This window comes from Hippopotamus amphibius, chromosome 9 (genome assembly GCF_030028045.1).
Source record: "Hippopotamus amphibius kiboko isolate mHipAmp2 chromosome 9, mHipAmp2.hap2, whole genome shotgun sequence".
In the NCBI taxonomy this organism is placed as follows: Eukaryota; Metazoa; Chordata; class Mammalia; order Artiodactyla; family Hippopotamidae; genus Hippopotamus; species Hippopotamus amphibius.
The window spans coordinates 19,034,519-19,058,555 of record NC_080194.1 but is presented as its reverse complement, the minus strand read 5'-3'; the positions used below and the strand labels follow the sequence as shown (position 1 = coordinate 19,058,555).

General features: G+C 35.6%; 1 protein-coding gene across 2 annotated transcripts in view; it reads left to right on the top strand.

The window, feature by feature from the left end:
- Positions 1-22,001, top strand: part of ANO3 (anoctamin 3) — a 451,354-nt gene extending 429,353 nt beyond the window's left edge. For both annotated transcript variants that reach the window (XM_057749054.1, XM_057749055.1), the window contains 9 exons: positions 230-341; positions 1,208-1,265; positions 6,632-6,729; positions 9,328-9,461; positions 10,327-10,479; positions 11,321-11,468; positions 15,123-15,203; positions 15,370-15,475; positions 21,749-22,001. In XM_057749054.1, the coding sequence (XP_057605037.1) occupies positions 230-341; positions 1,208-1,265; positions 6,632-6,729; positions 9,328-9,461; positions 10,327-10,479; positions 11,321-11,468; positions 15,123-15,203; positions 15,370-15,475; positions 21,749-21,931 (1,073 nt within the window). In that variant the 3' untranslated portion in view covers positions 21,932-22,001. The remainder of the gene's footprint in view (positions 1-229; positions 342-1,207; positions 1,266-6,631; positions 6,730-9,327; positions 9,462-10,326; positions 10,480-11,320; positions 11,469-15,122; positions 15,204-15,369; positions 15,476-21,748) is intronic.
- Positions 22,002-24,037: the final 2,036 nt, after the last annotated feature.

The following is a 24,037-nucleotide window of genomic DNA, read 5'->3' as shown; positions in this document are numbered from 1 at the left end:
TTTTGTAGCTGTGGGAAATGTCTAAAGATTATCTCATTGGATCCTTTCGTCAACTCTGTGGAGCAGATATCATTCCTAATTTAACAGATGCAGAACTAGAACTCAGAGACATTGAGTAGCTCACAGATCTAGTAACTGAACCAGACTTTGAACATGGGACTTCTGATTCTGTATCCGTATTTCTTGTTATTTACCTCATCTATGTAAACACACCCTATGTTCCTTTTAGAATATCCTCGAACAGAATCTGAATGGGAAAACAGCTTTGCTTTGAAGATGTTCCTTTTCCAGTTTGTCAATTTAAACAGTTCTATCTTCTATATTGCTTTCTTTTTGGGGAGGTAAGTCAACTTCATATGCATTATCTTTTGCAGAGTAACGGAGATTGTCAACAGTTCCATTGCCAGTTTGTTAGCAGGGGTGGCGAATTCTCCTCTGCCTTAGAAACTGTCCCAATCAATCTTCACATGCCTTTTCAAATCAAAAGACTTCTCAGTACAGTGCTTCTGGCTGCCACTCCCAATTAAAGTTGGTATAAAAAAATAAAATCATATAACCAAATCACATTTCTGTACACCTGCAAATAACACAACATTGTAAATCAACTGTACTTCAATTTTAAAAAATAAATAGATAAAACACATATGCCATGCTTGGGTTGAATTATGACTCTCCAATCATCAGTAATGGTTTTGTTAAATAAGAAAAGAAATTTAGTGCAACCCCAGGTTACAATTCCTTAGTATGGAAACATACCTATCATGATAATGTTCTTTTTCACCTAAATTTGCTGCAAAATATAAAAAAAAGCATATTAAGCTACTGGTTCTGGTTTGCCATATGCTTAACACTCCAGCCAGTGCCATGCAAACATACTGCAGCTAGAAACATTTTAAACTAAACAATTCAGCACATGGTATTAATATTCGTTAACTAGGTCAAGAAGACATTAAAACTCCACAGGTCAAAGTGGAAAATGTCATTTGGTTGGTTTGTCTGTACTTTCTCAACCCACTGATATTGACTTCACACATCATTTTTCCTTTTTAAGTCGGGTCCTTTGATAGTCTAAGTCAGCTGTTTGGGTACAAGTTGCTCCAGAGAACACTTATGTCTCTACCCACACATGCACTCATTGTAATGCATTAGCAAGTGTTCTTCTGTCAACCCCACATAAACACTAATGAGTTAAAATGGCTTTTTACAGATTCGTAGGCCATCCAGGAAAGTACAATAAACTTTTCAACCGGTGGAGACTGGAGGAAGTAAGTAACCTTGTAAGGGTGGGTGTGGGGATGGGCATGGATATGGGCCAATGACTGCGGGAGGAAGAGGGGGCAGGAAGAGAGAGAAAAGGGAGATGGAACAGGGAATCTCAGGCATGCTGAAGACACATTGTTGATAAAGGAGACTTCCTATGGGTTCAGAAATGAAGGAACTAAGTCTTTCCAAAAAAGAGGGTGAACTTGAGGGTTAAACCCCAAGATCCTGACCTCAGCTCTTTTTAATATTCCATCAAAACCATTTTTTTCCATTCAGAAAGCCCAGAAATTTAGCTCCAGGAGTTTTTCCTCTTTGGGGGAATTATTATTATCTATTGCACTGTTTTCCAAACTTTTAAATATGCTGAGTTTCCTCTTAAGTAGGAAAAATTTAGTCCAAAAGAAATCTTACTTCAAGTACTAATTTATAAATATATAGGTGTATCTTCAAAGTCTCATATTTCTTTATTTATCGTATGTATGTCATGGAAACAAAATGTCTAGGAGTAATATCTCTCCTAGAAATATTGTATATTTTCACTGAGATTGACAAATTGTCCTCCTAAATGCCAGCCCCTACCTATAGTATATCTACTTCTTCAAACTTTTGCCAAGAGAAACATTTTATTTTTTACCAATTTAATAATCCAAAATATATATCCTTTTGATTTTAGTTCCTTTAATTACAAGTGAGATGGAGGATATTTTTCGTCTTTGTTGACATTTTATACTTCTGTGTGGGTATTATTCTTATTCATTTTCATTAAGCTATTTTTCTGTTTTAATAATTTATAAACAAATAAAATTAGGCTGTAATGTTTCAAATATGCTGTAGTATGCTGTAGATATGTTTCCCATTTTCTTGTATATCTTTTAATTTTGTTTTGATATATTTTTTACAAAACTACATAGGATTTTCCAATCAAAATATCACTGTTGTTAATGGTTTGGGGAATTTGTCTCATGACAAAAAATGTATTCCCCATTTAGAAAATTTTGAAAACTCACATGTACTTTTAACTAATGTTATTTTTTAACATATTAACATCTTGGTCCATTGAGAGTTTATTTCAGTGTAAAGAGTAATTAAGATTCTCCACCCTCCCACCTCAATTGACAGTCACACATTTAGTAAATAATACATTTTTTCAGTCAGCAAAATGAGATTATAAGATTTATTATATTCTGCATTTTGAAATTTCTGAACTCTGTTCAGTCTCATTGTCAGACTGTTTATTCCTTGTCTAGTTCAAAATTGTTTTAATTATTCTAATGTAAAATCCATTTTAATATATTGGCAGCATTAGTAGGAGGTAATAATTTAGAGGGAGAGCCTGAGGAAAGATTACCTGAGAAATAGGAGAAATTTCTAGTCTCTATCTAAAAAGTCCCACTCAACTCAGGGGCTCTCTTATTAATGTTGTCTCCCCAGAGTCTTCTAAAAGTTGATTTGAATACATGGAAAAAAGCCTAAAAGTGCCAAAGAACATATGCTTTATATAACAGAAAACTGGGCTCAAATGTTAATCTTGCTGGTTATTCCTTCTTTGTCCTTAATTAAACCTCTGAATATCTGTCTTCTCATGTATAAACTGGCAATAGTGATACTTAGGTTGCAAAGCTGTTAATAGATAAGAGATAATTTGCATAAGACAATTAGCACAGTCCTTGGACTGTGGTAGGAACTCTATAAATTGTAGCTGATATTTATCAGTTCTCTGTCTCTACAGCCACCTGGGTATCATTCTTCTGGGCAGAGATCAACTAAGGCCTTCCATAGTCCCAGGCCTCCTGAAAGTCCCCAAATCAAATCTTCAGTTTTCTTTCATAGCCCAGAAGTATGACTATATCCACTAAAAAGTTTTCAGCTATCCAGTTGGTGGGGAAAAAAGCAAGGCTTACTTTTTTCCAGGAGTGTTCAGTGGAGTTAGCAAGGGTAGTGTGGGGAACAGGGTAGTCATGGGCAGGTAGATCTGCATATTGGTGTCATTTTAGTGGCTGCTAGCACCAATAATTTTGTTTAATTGGGTGCTCTTACTCTTATTTATCAAATTATTGGAATTCATGATTCCTCTTTGAAATTCACAGAGAAATAATTATAATACTGATGTCAGGAACAATGTTTCATAATCATGCTAGATATTTTCCACAATACATAGGACATAGATAGTAGCCATATTTTCCAACAAAAGATTATTTATTTTGAAAAAAATCACTGAAGTAAAAATGTGGGTTTGTGATAGACCCTAGAAATCCTGGAAGTGTAGATAGAAAAAGTATACATGATGGAAGATAAGAACTGACCCTCTGAATTCAATCATACAACAAGCATTTACTGACACATATGCTCTCCTAGGCTTCTGCTGGGTAATATGTAGTGTACAAATGAAGTCTCCTTCCTTTCTTTGATGATGTTAATAGTCTCAAAGAAAATAACATAACCATGATATGTAACAAATATTTTGTCTTTGGAATCTGACAGTCTACATTCTAATTTTGCCCCACCTGAACGCATGATCTTAATATCTCTACATCTCAATTTTTTTTTTTGAAAACTGTGATAAGAGTAGCCATCTCACTAATATTGGCCATAGGTGGATTAAATTGGATCATGCATGTAAAATCCCTGGCATAAATAACGGTAGCCATCATAAAGAAAGAAAAAGTACTACAATTTTGTTTAGAACATTTACGAACTGGCTATACTGGACTTCCCTCATACTGTGCTATATAATATCTCATATATGTAAATCTATATGAAATGTCAACAATAGCTAATATTTAATGAGTGCTTACTGCATGCCAGCACATTCCAGCAGTTGGTTCTAAGTGTTCTACATATATTAATGCATTTAATCCTCACGACAATTTTATTACACTCATGTTACCAATGAGAAAACAGAAGCTTAGATGTTATATAATTTGCCTACAATTATTGAAACATGCTTATAAATTGATGAACTCATCAATTTGATATCAATTTCATCCAGGCAGCCTAGAGTTTATGCTCTGATCACTTTGATTTCCAGCCACCGTTGGGATAGCATATTGCCACAATGGAGAACCTAATGGAAATTGATTTTGGTACAAGATTGCTGAATCATTGCTGGCTGCTCCATGTAAATTGGATTTAGAGTAAACATACTAAAGTGGATCAAGTGACAGGAATAAGGATATTAGAGCCTGATAGTTCTGTCTGCCACTTGGCTTCGTTATCTACACAATGGAGATATCAACACCCATGTCACCAGACGCTCATGAGGAGCAAATGAGACAAATATGGGAAGGCACCCAGTTGTGGGTTGTCCATGGTCATATGAGTTTGAGTGGTGCAATGGGAATGAAAGCCTGGGTCTCCTGCACATGCGTCCGTGCCCTTTACTCATTCTAAGTACAGACTTTTACCAAGTGAAATTTAGAGTACTGAAGGCCTGGATTCAGCTCAATGGAATCCTTATGTGAGGAGGCAGATCCACAGAAACTGTTGGATCTCTTTCTCTACCCTGTAAATCAAATTACAGTCATCAAGGCTCAATTTCAACAAAATTATAAATGGCCTGTCATCCAGCCTCCCGCCTTTGGCCTACCATTGTGGAGATTGATCCAGTCACATGGTTCTGTGATGGTCTTTTTTTTCCCTTCCCACGTAATAACAGGCTTTGCTAAAGCAGCTCTTCAAGGCAACAAACACATTTAGTAAATAAAATTCATCCTTAGCATGATGTAAAAGAACAGTGGATGAGGATACAGAAGGCCACAGCTTTCATTCCCACATCACCAGTTAGCGCTGCATGATCTTGGACAAGTTAATTTGCCTCTTTGAGTCTCTCTACAAAAATGCAGAGTTTCAGCTTGCAACTGTGACCTGTGATCTGCCTCTCTAGCTTACTAATTATTCTGCCGCAAACATTCTACAGAACCCACTCATGGTATATGTGTGGAAGAGTTCAGGGATCCTAAATTCACCCAAGAAAGAAGGAGCATGCTTGGATAGGAGAACTGAAACTTCTCCACACAATAAAAATTACCACTGGCAAACCCTCTCACTGGCTCAGATTAGAGAGTTTTAAGTTACTGGGCTGGAAACAGAAAAGCAAGCTCTTTGTGTCCTAAGTTTTTGTTCCCTTTGAAGTCCCACTGGTACTGATTTGATAGAAATAGAATCTGTAGATCAAAGCTATAAAGACCATCATCCTTACGAGCAGGACATGAACCCATTTCCAAAGAAAAAGACCCATGCTTTCCTACGCAAATATCTTCTATAGTGCACAGTTTTCAAGCAAAACAAATTGATTGCAATTTTCATTGTAATCACATTTTTGTCTGTGTGGGTTTCTAATGCTGTTACTGAACATCTGAAAAAGCAGAGGAGCACAAAGAAGGCAACATTGGGATCATACTCATAAACTATTTTGTGGCGTACTTTTATCACTTAAAATACATTATAATATATGTAGATACTCCCTCTCTAGAAGATAGGGGAAACTGAGTAACTTTGCAGTAGAAACACCTGGCAAATACTGTATTAACCAAGTGATGAAGGTTAATGTCACTAGTGATGTCATGTGGATACCATGTAGCCCTGATGGGATGGAATGGAAATGGCACTTTACTTCTGTGCCCTCCCTCCATTCCAAAAGCACATAACCCCAGTCCAAACATGTGAAAACATCAGACAAACCCAGATTTTCCACAGGGTGCTTGTCCAGCAGTACTCAAAATTGTTAAAGATATGAAAATCTGAGAAACTGTCTAGACCAGAGGAGACGAGGGGACACATGGCAAATAAATGCTGTGGGGCATCCCAGGATGGGTCCTGGTGAAATCTAAGTTTCAGGTTTAGTTAATAGCAATGTACTAATATTTACCTCTTAGCTTTGACAATATACCTTGGTAATGTAAGGGGCAATGGAGGAAATTAGGGGAGGGGTGCATGGGCACTCTCTGTCCTATCTTTGCCAATTTTCTGCAAATTTAAAATTAGTCTGAGATGAAAAGCTTATTTTTAAAAATATAAACACTTTGTCATAGAAGTAAATATTTTGCTATCACCTGATTGTTAGTAGATATATAGTGTTCCAGAGCATTCATTAAATGAGGTCATGCCTAGCACAGAGCTTGGCAGTACTAAGTGCTCATTAAAAGTTAGATTGTTTGCTATTGTTCTTATAATTTTTATAAATATTCCAATATAATTCCTGAAAACTTCCATATCAGGTATCCTCATACACGCTATTCCTTCATTGTTTGTATTCTCTTTATGCATTGATTTAAGGTGACCTGTCTTTAGAATTCACTATAGAATTTGAAGGTGGGGGTGTTTAAGCCAACTGAGAAGAAAAAGATCATTATTGCTCATTCTGTTTCAGTGTCATCCTAGTGGCTGTTTGATAGACCTTTGCCTCCAGATGGGAGTTATCATGTTTTTGAAGCAAATATGGAACAATTTCATGGAACTGGGATACCCGTGAGTCCTTAAGTTTTAAACTGGCCTTATATAGAGTGACAAGAAAGATAAAGGTAGCATGGCTAGTTCTTAAGAATTGGGGCTTGGTAATCAGAGAGATGACAGTTCAGTTCCTACTCCACTCCTTACTAAATGTGTGACCATGTGTAAGTCAGTCAACCTTTCTGTGCTTCAGTTTTCACATCTTCTAAGAGGGGCTTAACAGTTGTATCTACCTCAAGAACAGTTGTAAGGATTAAAGGAAATAATGGATGTAGAGAAACTTGTACTCTTTAATAGGTTAAGACACTTGTTGTTATTCTTAAAACGTTATTGACAGTGCAGGTTCATGAGGACAAAAATAACTTTCTGGTTTCTTTTGGCTACCAAAAGACCAAGGTTTTTGTTGTTTTTGTTTAATGCAGAGAACCTCCATTTCTATCTCGCGCGCAAAAAAAGAATAAAATAAAGTTAAAATCCTAAATGGGGAGGTTTGGGCCTCTTTGTTACAACAACAACGACAACAACAACAGAAATTTTTATAACGGGATTGATTGTGATAACATGAAAACAACAGCATGCTATTTTGTCCCTATAGATAAATTCTAACTGTGAAATGCTGACATAGAAGGACCCAAATGCCTACTTTTACATCTGTTAGAATATATTATCAGTGGAATAGAGTGTATTTAAAACAATGTGATATGGAAGCTTTGAGGCCTAATTAAATTAAAAACATTATAATTTGGAGGAATTTCCTTACTATGGGGGAAGAACTGGTTAGTTGATTAATGACATAAATAACTTAGGCTCAATCATCAAATTATACCATGTTTATTTCTCCTTGTTGGCCCATAAGTAGAGTCAGGACATTCCTGAGCAGAGACCTGGGGGTTGGAGAGGTGATATTAACCTTGAAATCTGCAATAAAGTATTGTGTTAAATTACAGGCAGTCTTAGAGCATCGGACTGTGAAATTACTGAGACCTGGTTCAAATTCCTTCTCTGCCTCTTGCTAAAAATGCTTTTAATTTACTTAACCTCTCTGAGACATTATTTTTTTTATTTGTAAAATAAGGGATTTATGAAGATTAAATGAGATGACCCAATGGTGTTTAAACCTTCATCAATAAATGACAGCAGCTTTTTGTAAAGAGATGTTTATATAAAATCCCTTATAGTCAAAACAGATTAAAATGAATCTCTTCTAAATGAAAAGAGAATAGGGATGGAGGTTTGGGAAGCCCAGTCCATTTTTCGTATCCCTTTCTATCTTTGGCTTACCTCTTTGAAACATAAAGTTCGAGGAACATAATTTGAAATTAGGTATCAATTCCCAGCACAGGATCTGACATGGTATGGGTACTTCATGAGCACAGTCAAGATGGTGTAGTAGTCACTGTGGTACTAAGAATGATTCTTATTGTTATTATCCATGTACTTCCGTACATGCCATGCACTTTGGACATCACATTTTCACCATAGATTTTGTATATCAAATCCCAAGGGTACCATGGCAAAAAATGACATCTTGGTGGGGTTTTCCCAACAGCTGGACAAAGGCCTTGCTGAAGAAAATCTAGCAGGAGTGAACTAGTCCCCTAAAGCAATGATTTTTAAACTTTTAAACCACAATTCTCTTTCTTCAAGTAAAATCTTAAGCAGACTGAAATAAATAAAATATAAGCAAGCAGGCCTTCCAACCCCAACCCCCCTTATTTCATCTGCATGAGGGTCCATGGGCAACCTCCATGGAGCACACATTGAAGTATTGCCCGGTGTTTTGATCTAGCTGTGGTGGTTCTTCCAACCCCTGCTAAAGCTCTAGGCCCATGATTAATTTGAGGGTTGGGTACTGTTCACTGAGTCCTGTGAGATTCACCTTATCCTAGAGATAATTTTCATCTAACTCTTAAAATAATTCATTACCCAGAAGTCTACAATATTGGCATACTAGGATATTTCTGAGTCATATAATTTCAAGACTGCCCCTGGGCTAGGGAAACAGTGTTGCTGCTTCCTTTCCAAGTCCCATAAATGGACTGAGACACAGATTCATTGCCTGTAAATTATTATTCACTGTAGGAGCAGAAGGTAATCGCTTGAACACTTTATGTTTATGAACTCAGAGAAGTGAAGTGACTTGCTAAAAGCTACACTGATGCATTGTAGGGTGGGGACTAGAAACTACATCTCTTGAAACTCTGGGTGGGGCTCAGTTATCTAATGTAAAACACGACTTTGCTCACACTCAGGGAGCACAGCCCAGGAGGTGTGGAAGGAAGGGCTTAGATCCAATCACAACACGCAGCATAGGAATCTATATAGGTAGGGTAGGAAGAAATCATAGAAATGACTGTTTGTCTAATCAATATCAGGAAGCACCTAGTGTATGGGAGGATCAACTCTTTGATAAATATGTAGATGTTTATAGAGTCTAGGAAGTCTGAGGCCTCTTCCTCTTTGCTAAAGTGGTGACCATGCCAAGACCCCCAATTCCCAAGCATGCTTAGTGTTGTCCCAAGGTAGTTGGTGTTTCTCTTTTCTTAATACACTATCAATTGTTTACCAGATGCTTAAATAAGAGCTCAGAAGCCCTTTGTCTGCTCTGTGATGTAGGTTGATCCAGAACTGGTGGTCGCGACATAAAATCAAGCGGGGAATACAAGATGCTTCCATACCTCAGTGGGAAAATGATTGGAATCTGCAGCCCATGAATATTCACGGACTAATGGATGAGTACTTAGAAATGGGTATGGAAAGAACCTTCTGCAAAGCTATTTGACCTTCTTGATACTTTTTTTCTACTTCATGCAGGCTCTGATTCAACAGAGAAAACCATCTCTCTCCTTTCCAACTCCAAGCTTTCTAAAACATGTCTGCACCTTTATCTCACAGAGCTAGAGAAGATACTAAAATAGTGCCCTTGGAAGGCTGATGCATTTTTGTCCTGTCAACCATAACATTCGACTAAAATGAAAGCACCACCTTTTGAGCAAATATTTTAAAGGAACAAAATAAAGCAAAACCCATTGCTGTGTTAAGAAATGTATCAGCCCACCCCAATAAAGCAATAATTCATTCTCACAATAAACCATTGCATAGAGCCAGTCTGAGTCTAGGCTTCTTCAAGAAGCTTACTGATTTATATTATGAAAATAAAGGTTCCCATTCCAACTGTTAAGATCACTGTGTGTTGTTTCGACATTTGCTTTTGTTCTCTAGCCCTCAGTTTTCACATCTATAAAAAGAGACAATAAGATTAGGTCTCTTGCTTCCCTTCTAGGATTAAGCATTTTTCTTCAAGTCCTTCTCTGACGTTTTTCTTCCTTCATGGTGCATGGCATAGATGTGAAAGGCTCATAGACTTTCAATCTATTGAGATCTGAGTTTGAATGCAGGTTTTAACATTTTTTAGCTATCTACCCTTTAGCCAGTTTACTTAACATGTATGAGCTACAGTTTTCTCAACTGTAAAGTGGGGTAAGCATACTTACCTTGTAGGGATGTTGAAAGGATTAAAGGCAATCTGTGTAAAGACGCCTAATATGTCACAAAGGAAGCACTCAATAAATGATACTGATATATTACTGATTTTCTAACCCTCTCCCTTTACAGTTTTGCAATTTGGTTTTACCACCATCTTTGTTGCGGCTTTTCCTCTGGCCCCTCTTTTGGCTTTGTTAAACAATATCATTGAAATCAGGCTGGATGCATACAAATTTGTCACTCAGTGGCGGAGGCCTTTGCCAGCCCGAGCAACTGACATAGGTAAGATTCAGCAGCTATATGGTTTTTGCATTGCTAAGGTCAAGTGATGGCTTGATCTTACTATACACTATTGGGTTTCTATTTCTGGAGCTTCTTTCCAACCATAACAAAACTGATTTCATTAACAAAAGAATGAAATGAGAGTAAGTTTACTTATAACTCTTAGTTGAGAGTAAGTTCATACTGAACATGCTATTTCATAACCTTGTTTGTAACTGAAGATTTCTTATATACCTTTCCAGGACTTATTTTTTCATATCATTCTTGTTTAAGGTTAACTTTAATCCTATATGAAACATCAGTTTTGACCGTAATCAATAGTCTGTTGATACTGTATACAATTTCAAAAGCTTTTTTGTGTATCTGTATGATGTCAGCTTGGCCTCTTAAAAAATAGAAAATGTCAACTAGTGATTTCCAGGTCTTGACACTAAACTAGTTTTACTTTTTCGTATTTTTACACTAAAAAGGTAGTTGACAAAAATAAAGGCAAAACCCATAGTGAATACAGATAAGTCAGAGTTCACACAACAATGTAGAACTTTATTTTTACTGGTTTTAGTACCTCATCAAATTCTATACATCGGCTTTGAAGACTCTTAAGCAGCTGTGCCATATCTCATTGGTACAGGCATAAGCCAATTCCTAACAATATTTTAATTTTCACATCTCTCTAGATGGGGTCTGCCTCCCCTCTATGGAAAAATATTCAATAGCTGTAATATCTGTAGTCAGATGCATACTATCCAAGGAAAGTAAATAATGGACAGAACTGCGTCCATTAATTTTTAATTTAGTCTTTTTTCTTTTTACTCACTATCTTTAATCTTTCTCCTACTAGGTATCTGGTATGGAATTCTTGAAGGAATTGGTATATTGGCTGTGATCACCAACGCGTTTGTAATTGCTATTACATCTGATTACATCCCGCGTTTTGTCTATGAGTACAAATATGGCCCTTGTGCAAGTCATTTTGGATATAGTGAAAGGTAAGGTTGAACTTTACGCATTTTATGCTTGTAATTAAAATGGGAACTTATTGGGAAGTTTTGTTCTGTGACCATTAAGGGTACTGTTTCTGATCATTGCATTTGTGTGTTTATTAGATGAAATCAAGTGGGATAAAAAGGGCAACAGAGTTTTTTACAGCAAATAGTTTTAGAGTATCCCTGTGATTTTCTGTGTAAATGCATCACTGATATTAAAATGTTAAAAACATTTTAATGTATTTAGAAGTCAGGTTTAGAACTAGAAGAGACCTTAGAAATAATCCAATGCAATGTTCTGTCTATATAGATGGGGAAATTGAGGCCCATACTAGTTAATCAAATTACTGAAGGAAATTAGGCTAGTTTGTGGGGAGATACAGAATACGAAGAAACTGTCAGCTATATGACTAGAGGTTTTTCTAAAGAAATTTACTGCTAGAGATTTTAAGCATACAGAAAATGATACCCTAGATCTGTCTCCTTTTACTTTTTTGTTAAAATTTAAATCAACACTTGAGAACAGGGTTTCTTAACCTCTGCACTATTATTGATGTTGTAGACCAGATAATTCTATTTTTGAGGAGGAGAGGGTGTCCTGTTCATCGTAGGATGTTTAGCAGCATCCTTGGCCTCTACAGTGGATACCAAGGGCAACCTCCCTGCTCCCCAAGTTGTGACAGCCAGAAAAGTCTCCAGACATTGCCAAATGGTCCCTGGGGGACAAAATCACACAGTTTAGAACCACTGCCTTAGGGAATATGGATTTTTCAGGTCTTTTCTTCTTGAAAACTCGTATAAGGGAAGAATGCAAGGGAGCACTGGACTTGGGGACAGAGAGAAACTGGAGTTTTTAGCTGGAGATTAGCCTTAGGTGTGGAAGTAGTGATGGGAGATAGTAGTGATAGGAGAAGCTGCCTCTCCTCCTTCCTTCAGGAGCAACCTTGGCCATACATCTTATCTAGATGCAGGACATATGCCCCAACAGGCAGAGCCCTGGTTTGAAATGGTGCCTGAGGTAACATTTTATGAACTGTAAAACACTAAACATATATACACTGGTTTTAGCATTAATAGTGAAAAATCAAAAAAATCCCCTTTTCCTTAATTCAAAATGATCTAGAAGCAGATTTTAAGGGTTTAAAATATGTAGGCACTCTTGGCGGTCCTCTTCCTTATAGACGTTATTTGTTAGTGTCTTTACTGCCACCTAGTGGCAGGTGAAACTGAGATTGGCTGGGCATCGGCTCTTTACATTCCAGGTCCTGACTTTTCATGTAGATAGCACCTGACCTCTTCTCCATTAGTAGTAAATAGGGATATAGAATCATTTCAAGAAGAGATGTGGAGGACTTCTGTGATGTTGAAACCACACATTCATAGAGGCTTCCTGGTATTTAATTTCTCCAGGTATGCTTAGCAGCTAAATTGGAATAAATTCATTCAGATTTGAAATTTTCAGAGCAAGGGGGCAAAAAGACAAGGTAGCAATGGAGAGGATATTGACAAGAGAGCAGTGAAATGATAAATTATGAGGCCTAGGATGGCCAGGGAGGGGAGTGAAGTTGAGGTCAGCATGACCCAGTAATTAAAATTTGGTGTTTAGAATAAGGTAAATGGGCACTTAAATCCAGGCTCTAACAGCTCTATATTCTGGGCAGTGGTTCTCAGCCTGTGGCCTACATTCAAGGTCCATGAGGTCAATACTGTTTTCATAATAATACTAAGATACTATTTGCTTTTTTCACCACACTGATGTCTGCACAGATGGTACAAAAGCAGTGATGGGATAAAATTTTCTGGTGGCTTTGCATCACTCACAGCAGTGACACCAAAAAGTATGGTAATGATTGTATTTCTCACTGCTCTACAGTCACCATTTTTAAAATGCCAGTAAGAAATTTCAGAATGTCTTTGACGAAGCAGGAATAATTATTAATTTTTTTCAAATCTCCACCCTTGAATGAATGTCTTTTCAATATTCTATTTGACAAAATGCAAAGTGCACATAAAGCACTTCTGCTGAATCCTAAAGTGTGATGGGCATGTCAAAGATAAGTGTTTGTCTGATTGTTGGAGTTGCAAAGTAAACAAACTTTTTTTTAAACATGAAATAATAATTGCCAGACAAACTATAAGTGTTCAGGCTTCGGTATTTAGCAAACATTCTTTTATAACACGCACAAAACTTGTTTGTCATTTTAAGGAAAATAATTGATGATATTTGCTGTGCTTGAAAGGTTCCCAGTACTTATAGGTTTTTTTCTTTGTCTGATAAAAGTCAGTGATGATGTTAACAATTGTGCTTTTTCATGGTCTATAGTAAAAAAAATGTAACAACATTTGGAAGATCTGCATAATTCAGGGAACACATGTTCTCCAAATGGCCCCAATTTGATGATATAAAATCATGCATGGATAAATGATGAATTCAAAGTACAAGGTAGACCTATGGATTTTAATGCAAAATCCATACATAACAATCCATATGAAAGTTCATTAATACTTTAAGATTCCACCTTGCAACTAAACTTTAAGAAATGACTACAGGTAGAGCTTTGGTGTAATATCAAAGAAAAATATTGACATTTATCTGAAATGATATTAAAATAGTCTTCCTTCTCCAACTACTTACCTACATGGGGCCAGAGTTTCTACTTACCCTTCAACCAAAACAACATACGTCAATGGATTTAATGCAGGTCTGAATATCTAGCTGTCTTCTATTGAGGCAGATGTTAAGGTATTTGCAAACATGTAAATCAGTATCATTCTCACTACATTTTTTTCTTTTGGAGTATATAACTAATTTTTCAAATGTGTTATATTATTTGAATGCATGTGATAATTATTTTAAATGAATGAACATAAATATTTTCTAAATGTCTGTTTCAATTTCTAATGTGGTAAATATCAATAAGTATACCCCTATGCAAAAAGCTCCTTGAGATCCTCAACAACATTTTTAAATGTAAAGGGTATCTGAGACCAGAAATTTTGAGAATTATAGGCCTACAGAATGTAATTTAGTCTCTGTAAATCTTAGTTATTTAATCCATATGGTAGAGATAATAATATACATGTTCTAAGACTATTGCAAAAGTTAACTCTGAACACAATTTAATACCTAACCACCAGAGTAGGGAATTTTGCCAGTTTTGTTTACTGTTGAATACCAAGTATCTAGAATTTTTCTAACAAATTATTGATCCTTCGTAAATATATATTGAATAAGTTAATAAATTACAAATAAACATGTTCAATTGGCTGCTTGATTATAATTACCCAAATCGTGTTACATGTATATATATATATATATATATATATATATATATAAATATATTTATGCAGTTTCAGTGCATAGGAGTCATTACCACAATGCTTAGTGAAGAGTAAACAATAACATATAAGCCAAATGACAGGGCAAGATAGAAACTATTGGAGGGAAATGGCAGGCAAGAGTCTGTCTCATTAAGGTGTAATCACAGATGTAATGGGAGTCAGAGAGTAGAGTCAGAGAGCTGAGTTGCTAGGAGTTTATAATTAGAATGAAAGGCATAATGGCACTTATTAAATCCTATCACTTGTAATGAAGGAATTGGACTAGAAATTTGTGAATCTCTGAATCACACGATGCTTTCTTTCCTTTTCTCCCAGTTGTTTAACAGGATATGTCAACAATAGCCTATCCTTCTTTGACCTGAGTGAGCTTGGCATGGGAAAATCTGGCTATTGCAGGTACTTACTTATCTTTTCTTTTTGCTTTCACCATTCCATCTCCTCCCCTCAATATGTAAATGAGCCCATTTAAACTGTCATTTTGGAGTTTTGGCAAATTAAGAACATTTGAGGCCTCCTCATGTAGGTCTTTATTCTTCAAATTCTTTGTTTTTGTGGATTTTAGGTACCGAGATTACAGAGGGCCTCCTTGGAGTTCCAAGCCCTATGAATTCACCCTACAATACTGGCATATCCTCGCTGCTAGATTGGCCTTCATTATTGTGTTTGAGGTTAGTCACAGGCTGATAAAATTACTATAGGTAAACACTTTTCTGGTTGATATATTAACTGCCATTTTGAAATCAGTTTCTCACTGACTTCCAAAACAGGACATGAATATGTCCCTGTAAAAGGTTCAGGTACAATGAAACCACTACGGCAAGTGCAAAAAAGCAAGAGCTGAATAATGTAAGTTAAAGAGTATTTATATCAGAAAACTAGGCTAATCTCTAGGTCCATGGGTGGACCTAGAGATTATCGTACTAAGTGAAGTAAGCCAGACAGAGAAAGGCAAATATCATGTGATATCACTTATATGTGGAATCTAAATAAATGATACAAATAAACTTATTTATAAAACAGAAACAGACTCATGGAATTAAAAGACAAAGTTATTTCTGTGCATTAATTTTGTATCCTGCTACTTTACTAAATTCATTGATTAGTGCTAGCAGTTTTCTGGTAGAGTCTTTAGGGTTTTCTATGTGTAATATCATGTCATCTGCAAAGAGTGACAATTTTGCTTCTTTTCCAATTTGGATTCCTTTTATTTCATTTTCTTCTCTGATCACTGTGGCTAATACTTCCAAAACTATGTTGAATAATAAGGGTGAGAGTGGACACCTTGGTTTGTTCCTATTCTTAGAGGGAACGTAAACCCAAGCACATATTGGCACCTTATCTTTGACAAAGGAGGCAAGAATATACAATGGAAAAAAGCCTCTTCAATAAGTGGTGCTGGGAAAATTGGACAGCAACATGTGAAAGAATGAAATTAGAACACTTCCTAACACCATACACAAACATAAACTCAAAATGGATAAAAGACCTAAATGTAAGGGCAGATAGTATAAAACTCCTAGAGGAAAACATAGGCAGAACACTCCATGACATACATCAAAGCAAGATCCTTTTTGACCCACCTCCTAGAATCATGGAAATAAAATCAAAAATAAACAAATGGGACCTCATGAAACTTAAAAGCTTTTGCACAGCGAAAGAAACCATAAACAAGTCAAGAAGACGACCCCCAGAATGAGAGAAAATACTTGCCAATGAAGCATCTGACACAGACTAATTTTCAAAATATACAAGCAGCTCATGCAGCTTAATACCAAAAAAGCAAATAACCCAATCCACAAATGGGTGAAAGACCTAAATAGACATTTCTCCAAAGAAGACATGCAGATGGCTAACAAACACATGAAAAGATGCTCAACATCACTAATCATTAGAGAAATGCAAGTCAAAGCCATAATGAAGTATCACCTCACACCGGTCAGAATGGCCATCATCACAAAATCTAGAAACAATAAATGTTGGAGAGGGTGTGGAGAAAAGGGAACTCTCCTGCACTGTTGGTGGGAATGTAAGTTGGTACAGCCACTATGGAAAACAGTTTGGAGGTTCCTTAAAAAACTAAAAATGGAACTACCATATGATCCAGTAATCCCACTACTGGGCATATACCCAGAGAAAACCATAATCCCAAAACAAACATGTACCATAATGTTCATTGCAGCACTATATACAATAGCCAGGACATGGAAGCACCTAAATGCCCATCAGCAGATGAATAGATAAAGAAGATGTGGCACACATATACAGTGGAATATTACTCAGCCATAAAAAGGAATGAAATGGAGCTATACGTAATGAGGTGGATAGACCTAGAGTCTGTCATACAGAGCGAAGCCAGAAAGAGAAAAATAAATACTGTATGCTAACTCATATATATGGAACCTAAAAAAATGGTACTGATGAATCCAGTGATAGGTTAAGAATAAAGATGCAGATGCAGAGAGTGGACTGGAGGACACGGTGTTGGCAGGGGTGGACGGTGAAGGGGAAGCAGGGACGAAGTGAGAGAGTAGCATAGACATATATACACTACCAATTGTAAAATAACTAGTGGAAAGTTACTGTATAACAAAGGGAGATCAACTCGATGATGGGTGATGCCTTAGAGGGCCAGGACAGGGAGGGTGGGAGGGAGTCATGGGAGGGAGGGGATATGGGGATATATGTATAAATATAGCTGATTCACTTTGGTGTATCTCAAACACTGTTACAAGAGTGTAAAGCAATTATATTCCAATAAAGAGCTTAAAAAAAAAAGGCAAAGTTATGGTTACCAAAGGGGAAAGCAGGGGATAAATTGGGAGATTGGGATTACCATATACACACTACTATATATAAAATAGATAAAAAGAACCTACTGTATAGCACAGGGAACTATACTCGATATTTTGCAATAACCTAGAAGGGAAAAGAATATGAAAAAATATATATGTATGTATAACTGAATCACTATGCTTTACACCTGAAACTAACAAAACACTGTAAATCAATTATATTTCAACTTAGTTTTGTGCCTCCTAGTAACCAAATTTAAAAAGGAAAGGATGATTTTCATCATCTAACAAAAGAACCCATGTTTATTCATCAGGATGGAGAAACTTATTTTCTGAACAATCAACTATAATTATAGTTGATCATGTGTATTTATACAAGCAACATTGTATAATTCAATAAATTATGCCTGAGAACACTTTTATAAAAGTGCACAGATTTTGATGATTAGGATCACACTATAATTTTAGATTGTAGTCCTGTGAAGAAATTTTAGAGAAGCTACAGTATTATTGCCTTGCTTAAAATATAACCAGCCTGATACAGTGAAGAACTTAATCAAATGCCTCAATTAATAGCAACTTACCATCATGGGTCCATAAGACCAGTGATTCCTTCTTTTGATTCCTTCTTTTTTTTTTCTCTCTCTCTCTTCATTCCCTGTTACCCACCCACTCCAAAAACACCCACTCTCTTTTCTTCCATGGAAGATTTTCCACATGTTTATTTGAATATATGTTTGTTTACAAATATATATGTGTGTATGTATGTATATATATGTAGTATTATTTTAAGTATTCTTTTTCAAAATGACTTCAATGGTATTATGTAATAATTCATTATTCTCTCTTACCCATTACACTTTCTCAGATCTAGAGAGAAATCTATTCATGAGATCTATAATTTCTTTTGTCTACTTATGATATTTCATCAGAATTAAATACCATATTCCACTAAGGATAGGCACTGAGACCTACAATAATTCTCTCTACCTCAATAACTCTTTTATTACAAATCTTGGACATGTTACCTTGTAAATATATTTAAGGGTTTTTTAGGAGTATTTTACTCAGGTGTGGAAGTGTTCGTTTATATGCATACTTGGTTTCATGTAATACTGACAGATTGCTCTTCAAAGTTCTCTTGGATTTTCACCAGATGTTCATAGTATCTGAACTTCTAATATTTTGCAGTTGTAGAAGACTAAGGTAATGCTTTACTTTAATTTTTTTGTTTGTTAGTGACACCGACCATCACTTTTAGGACTGGAAAGACATTTGGGCTACTTTTTTTTTTTTTGTATATTTATAACCTTTATCCATTTTTGGTTGAGTTACCAAATTTTACAATTTCCTTATATATTCTGTATATTAATCTTCACCAGTTATATACATAGCAGACACCTTTTCCTTGTCCATAACATTAATTTTATCTGTAAACAGATAGTGTTCAATTTTGATGTAGTCAGGTGCATCATTATTTTCCTCTTATGGTTTGTGCTTATTTTGTGTAGCTTGTTTAGGCCATTTTCCTTATCTCCATTTCAAAAAGATATTCTACATTTTTTGGTATTAACTTTATAGTCTTACCTGGCACATGTCTTTACTACCTGGAGTTTTTATAGGGTCTGAGGGAAAGGGTTATTTTTTTATTCTCCATGTAATGAAATAATTTCTGTACTGCTATTTACTAAATAATCTGTTGTCTATCCACTGATTTGTAAATTCATCTCTATAATATTCCAAGTTCCTTTGTAATCATGGGTGTATCTCTGGCCTAGATATTCTGCCTTATCACTCCATTTGTCTGTTCCTGGATCATTATTGCCCTATTTAAATGTAATATTTAAATATTTAAATATGTCATATCTGATAAAGCCAAGTGACCATCTACCCTTGCCACACTAGCTTTCTTTTTTAAAGTGTAAAATTTGATATTTTTTTCTTATTAGTAATGTATATATGGCAATCCCAATCTCCCAATTTATCCCACACTAGCTCTTATTTTAAAAAAATTATATTGGCTATTTGGAGTTTTTAATCACTCATAAATATTTTAGAAGCCATTTTTCAGGTTCCCCCAAATATTGAGCAAAGACTTTGATTAGAATTACATTTGTAGAAATCAAATTTTGACTTATTTACTAAATCTGTGCTGTTTCATTAGTGAATGTGGAATTTATTCAAGTCATTCTTATGTCCTTTAATAGATTTTTAAATATTCCCCTGCTTATTTGTTTTTATTTCTAGAAATACGATATTTTACTGCTGCTATGAATACTGGCTTAACCTTCATTATATGATTTGCTTGATTTTTGCTGGAATACATAGTCTAAGATGAGCATGCCTCCTTGTTTAAGTCTCTTGCTGGATCTAGTGTTCTGTCTGTTACATCTGTTGGATTATCTTTTCAAATGATAATACCAGTTGCAAGTAACGACAATTTTGTATGTTCACTTCCAAAGTTTATGCTTTGTTGCTTTTGTTCGCCTTACTGTGTCGCTGGAAATTTCAATATGGTGTTGAATAGCAGAGGTGTGAACAACCTTGTCTTGTTTCCAACTTCAATGGAGATATTTCTGATTTTTTTCTTTAAGTATGATATCTGCTATAGGTTTTTTTGTTTAAGATAAACTCTATCACTTCAAGAAAATGGTCATCTGTTACTGGTTATGAGAGTGTCTTGATAAATGGGTATTAAGCTCTAGCTTTTTTAAAAAGTAGATTTCCTTTTTAATATTAAGCCACCCTTGCATATCAGACTGTCTCTGTGAATCAGTTTATAGGTTCATTTATTACCATCATATAGGACTTGGAGTATATTCCTTCTTACTAATTTAAATTGTAACAAATGTTTTTCATTTTTATTTCTGAACTCTTGAATCACATTGCTGGATACTTCTGTGAATATCAAATATTTGGTCAAGAAAGAAACTCTTGATCTGCTTCTCTATAGGAAAATATGACATACTTTTCTATGATCTGCTATTCAGTGCAGTTTCCCGGGACACATATAGCAAGCCCAGTTAAAAGTGCCTTCTTCCTTTCCACATAGAGACTATTTTCACAAAGTCCTTTACATGAATGGGTTCTTTTCTACAGATCATCCTAACTCCATCCATCAGATTTTTCTTCTTTTATGAGGCATTAAAAGACCACTCTTCATGGGAAAAGAAAAAGGATGCATTTATAATAGTTGGAGGTACTATTTCAGTAGTGTTTATACTATGCCAAGCATTCCTTTGAGCTCTTCACATATCTTTACTCATTTAATTCTTATACATACCTTTAAGAGACACTATTATTAGCATCATTTTAGAGCTGAGATATAAGAGGACATAGGTGATTTGCATAAGGTTACACAAGTAATAAGTGTCGGAGTAGGGTTCAAACATAGGCAGTCTCAGTCAGCATCTGTACTTTTAACCACAGGCATGTTACCTTTTGATTTTTGCTCCTGCCTTTTTTTATTGCAATACTTTTATCAGTTTATTTTTTAATCTAATGTGTTTTTAGCATAGGATAAATAATTATAGAGATATTTTAGAGCAGTTATAATATATGATTTTAATAAAGTAGAAATTCTGAAAAATGTATACACTGGGGGTTGTGTCCAAATCCAACATCACAGGCAGACCATATTCTGTGGTTTGTACACTGTGTGTTATATTCTATCAAACACAGGTTCTTCCTAGATGTGATCTTTCTTATTTGTGTATAACAATGCATATCTAAATGGGTGGGATAGGGAGGTTGGGAGGGAGGCTCAAGAGGGAGGGGATATGGGGCTATATGCATACACGTGGCTCTTTCACTTTGTTGTGCAGCAGAAACTGACACAATACTGAAAGCAGTTATACTCCAATAAAGATAAAAAAAACAGTATTGCATAATATATAAGGATTTTATAGGTATGAATTTCAGATTCATTCAATGTTTATAAGGTGACATCAACATGTCTTTGTGAAATACTGATATGATGGAAGGCAATAATTGTATTTCCAATATAATTTTGAAAATGTGAATATTCTAGATGGTACATCCTGAGTTCTGGTGCTTGATTTTAAAGCAAATACAACATTGTTCATGACCTATTTTATAATTAGCATTTCAGAATTGTTGACAATGTACTTTCTCCTCTTACATTTTCAGCACCTTGTTTTTGGGATCAAGTCATTCATCGCATACCTGATTCCAGATGTACCAAAGAACCTATATGACCGAATACGACGGGAGAAGTACTTAGTCCAAGAAATGATGTATGAGGCTGAATTAGAACATTTGCAACAACAGCGGAGAAAAAGTGGTCATCCTGTTCACCATGAATGGCCTTAGTTGATACCTGTTGCCCAGCAGGGGCAATACCATTAGTGGGCATGATGGCAACTTCAAATTCTAGGCGGGATCTAGGAGGAAGGCATACCTGGCAAACCATATATATAATATGTTACTTGGAAATGCAACACAGCCATCTCTGGGATTTGAAATATCCAGGCTTCTAGGGGAGAAAAAAAAAAGACTCATAACCTTAAAAAATGGTTAGATTGACATTGCAGGAAGCCAAGATCTAATTCTCAGAACCAGCCTCAGGGAGCTGTGTGTTTGGAAACCTCCATCTTCCATCAGCTGCAATGTAATAGGAAGGGTGATGGTGAGGTTTCTAGAGAAAGATTTCCATATAAATGTACACAAGCCAGGCATGACAAAGTATCATGTGGTCTAAACCCACATACTAATCTGACTTTGGAACCTTAGGTTGAGTTGAGATACTTACAAGAAATGACAAATCAATTATTGCCTTTGCTGCCAGAACTCCGTGTCCCTTCAACTTACAGTTTTTTAGGAATTTCCCTTGTTTCTTGCTGAGATTTTGGGTCTGTGCCACAGGGGATTTATGCTGCTTTACACTGACTATGCAGTTGAAGAGTTGCACATCACCTTTAGTAGTCAAACCAAAAATCTAAGACTCTAAAAAGAATATCATTTATTGAAATAATATTCTATTGCATTGGCTACATTCAGATCTGTTTTATCACTGGTAGATTCAGTTTCACTGCCTTTTTTTTTTTTTTTTTTGCTAAATGCCAGTAGAGCCACATAATTATAAAATATGGATGCTTATTCTCCTATCATTTAGAACATAACAGATCCATATTTTACTGTGGAAGGCTGTTTTATAGTATATTTAATTTCTGCTTCCCTGATTTATTACAACTCTCATAGAATAACTTGAAATGCTGTAAATACATTGGTTTTCCTTGTACCTTTGCACCTTGACAATATGGAATGCAAGTTACAATTCATTACAGCTCTGAGACCAGTTACACGGTATGCTGTTGTGGCTTGTTTATTCAGGAAAACAGAAGCCAGATGCTTTGCAACACTTAAGCTTCTCCAACAATGTGCACTCTTGCTCATGAGCTGATGAAAACAATGCATGGATATAAATTTATATTATTTGTAAAAACCACACATTTTTTTGAGTTTTACTTTCTTTTCATCACTGAAGGGAGTTTGCAGTTGTTATTTCTTTGATAGACTGATTTGATTTATTTTTGAAAACTCACTAGAAACAAAGTCAAATTAATTGTGAAAGACATCGTTTTTGCTTTGTTGTAGAGTTGCTATTTCTCTGAACTTTGTAAGTGTGAATGTTCACAGACTGATGTTGTAGGAATGATGACACATTCAACTAAAGAAAGTCTGGTGGAGGCACAAACTATGGGGGCAGGATGGGAAAGAAGAGAAGAGTTGAATTAAGAAAATATATGGTAGAAATCAAGAGACTTTTTCTTGCAAAATAAAGCTAATCTCAGTTTTCTTCCCCTGGGAATGGGATGAGAAATACATAATCGCACATTCATACAAATATGTGATTTTTTTGGTGCAATTTAACAAAGTACAGTTATTTCCAAAATTTATAAAGACCAGATTAAACCCAATGGAAATAAAACTGCTTTGTATATATGCAAGAGTTTCTCTAGCAAGAAAAGTATAAAGTTTCTCTTAACTAGAAAACTATTTTTATAATTTTAACACTGAAAAACTTGTTTGACTTTTCCTTCTTTCTCTCCAGGGAAAAGCTGACAGATTATAGCTGTTGGTTGGCTGATTGTTTTTTGTCAAAAATATTCCCTTCCCTATTTGCCCTCTGATTCTGACCAAGGGGAAGATCCTCAGACTCTAAATTTCCCTCCCATTTCCTTGCCACAATGGGCTCTTCCATACAGATTCCAGAGAGGTTTTGTTTCTGCCACCTGCTTATTCATAGCAACTAATCCTACTAACTGCACAAATGAGCTTTAAACACCTCCATTTTTGTAGCATGTGCATTTCCTTTTCTGTTGTTAGTTAAATGTATATATACATGTCTGAGGGTAAATGCTCTCCATGCCTGTTGAAGACATAAATGAACCTGACATTGATGTCCTTTCTAAATTA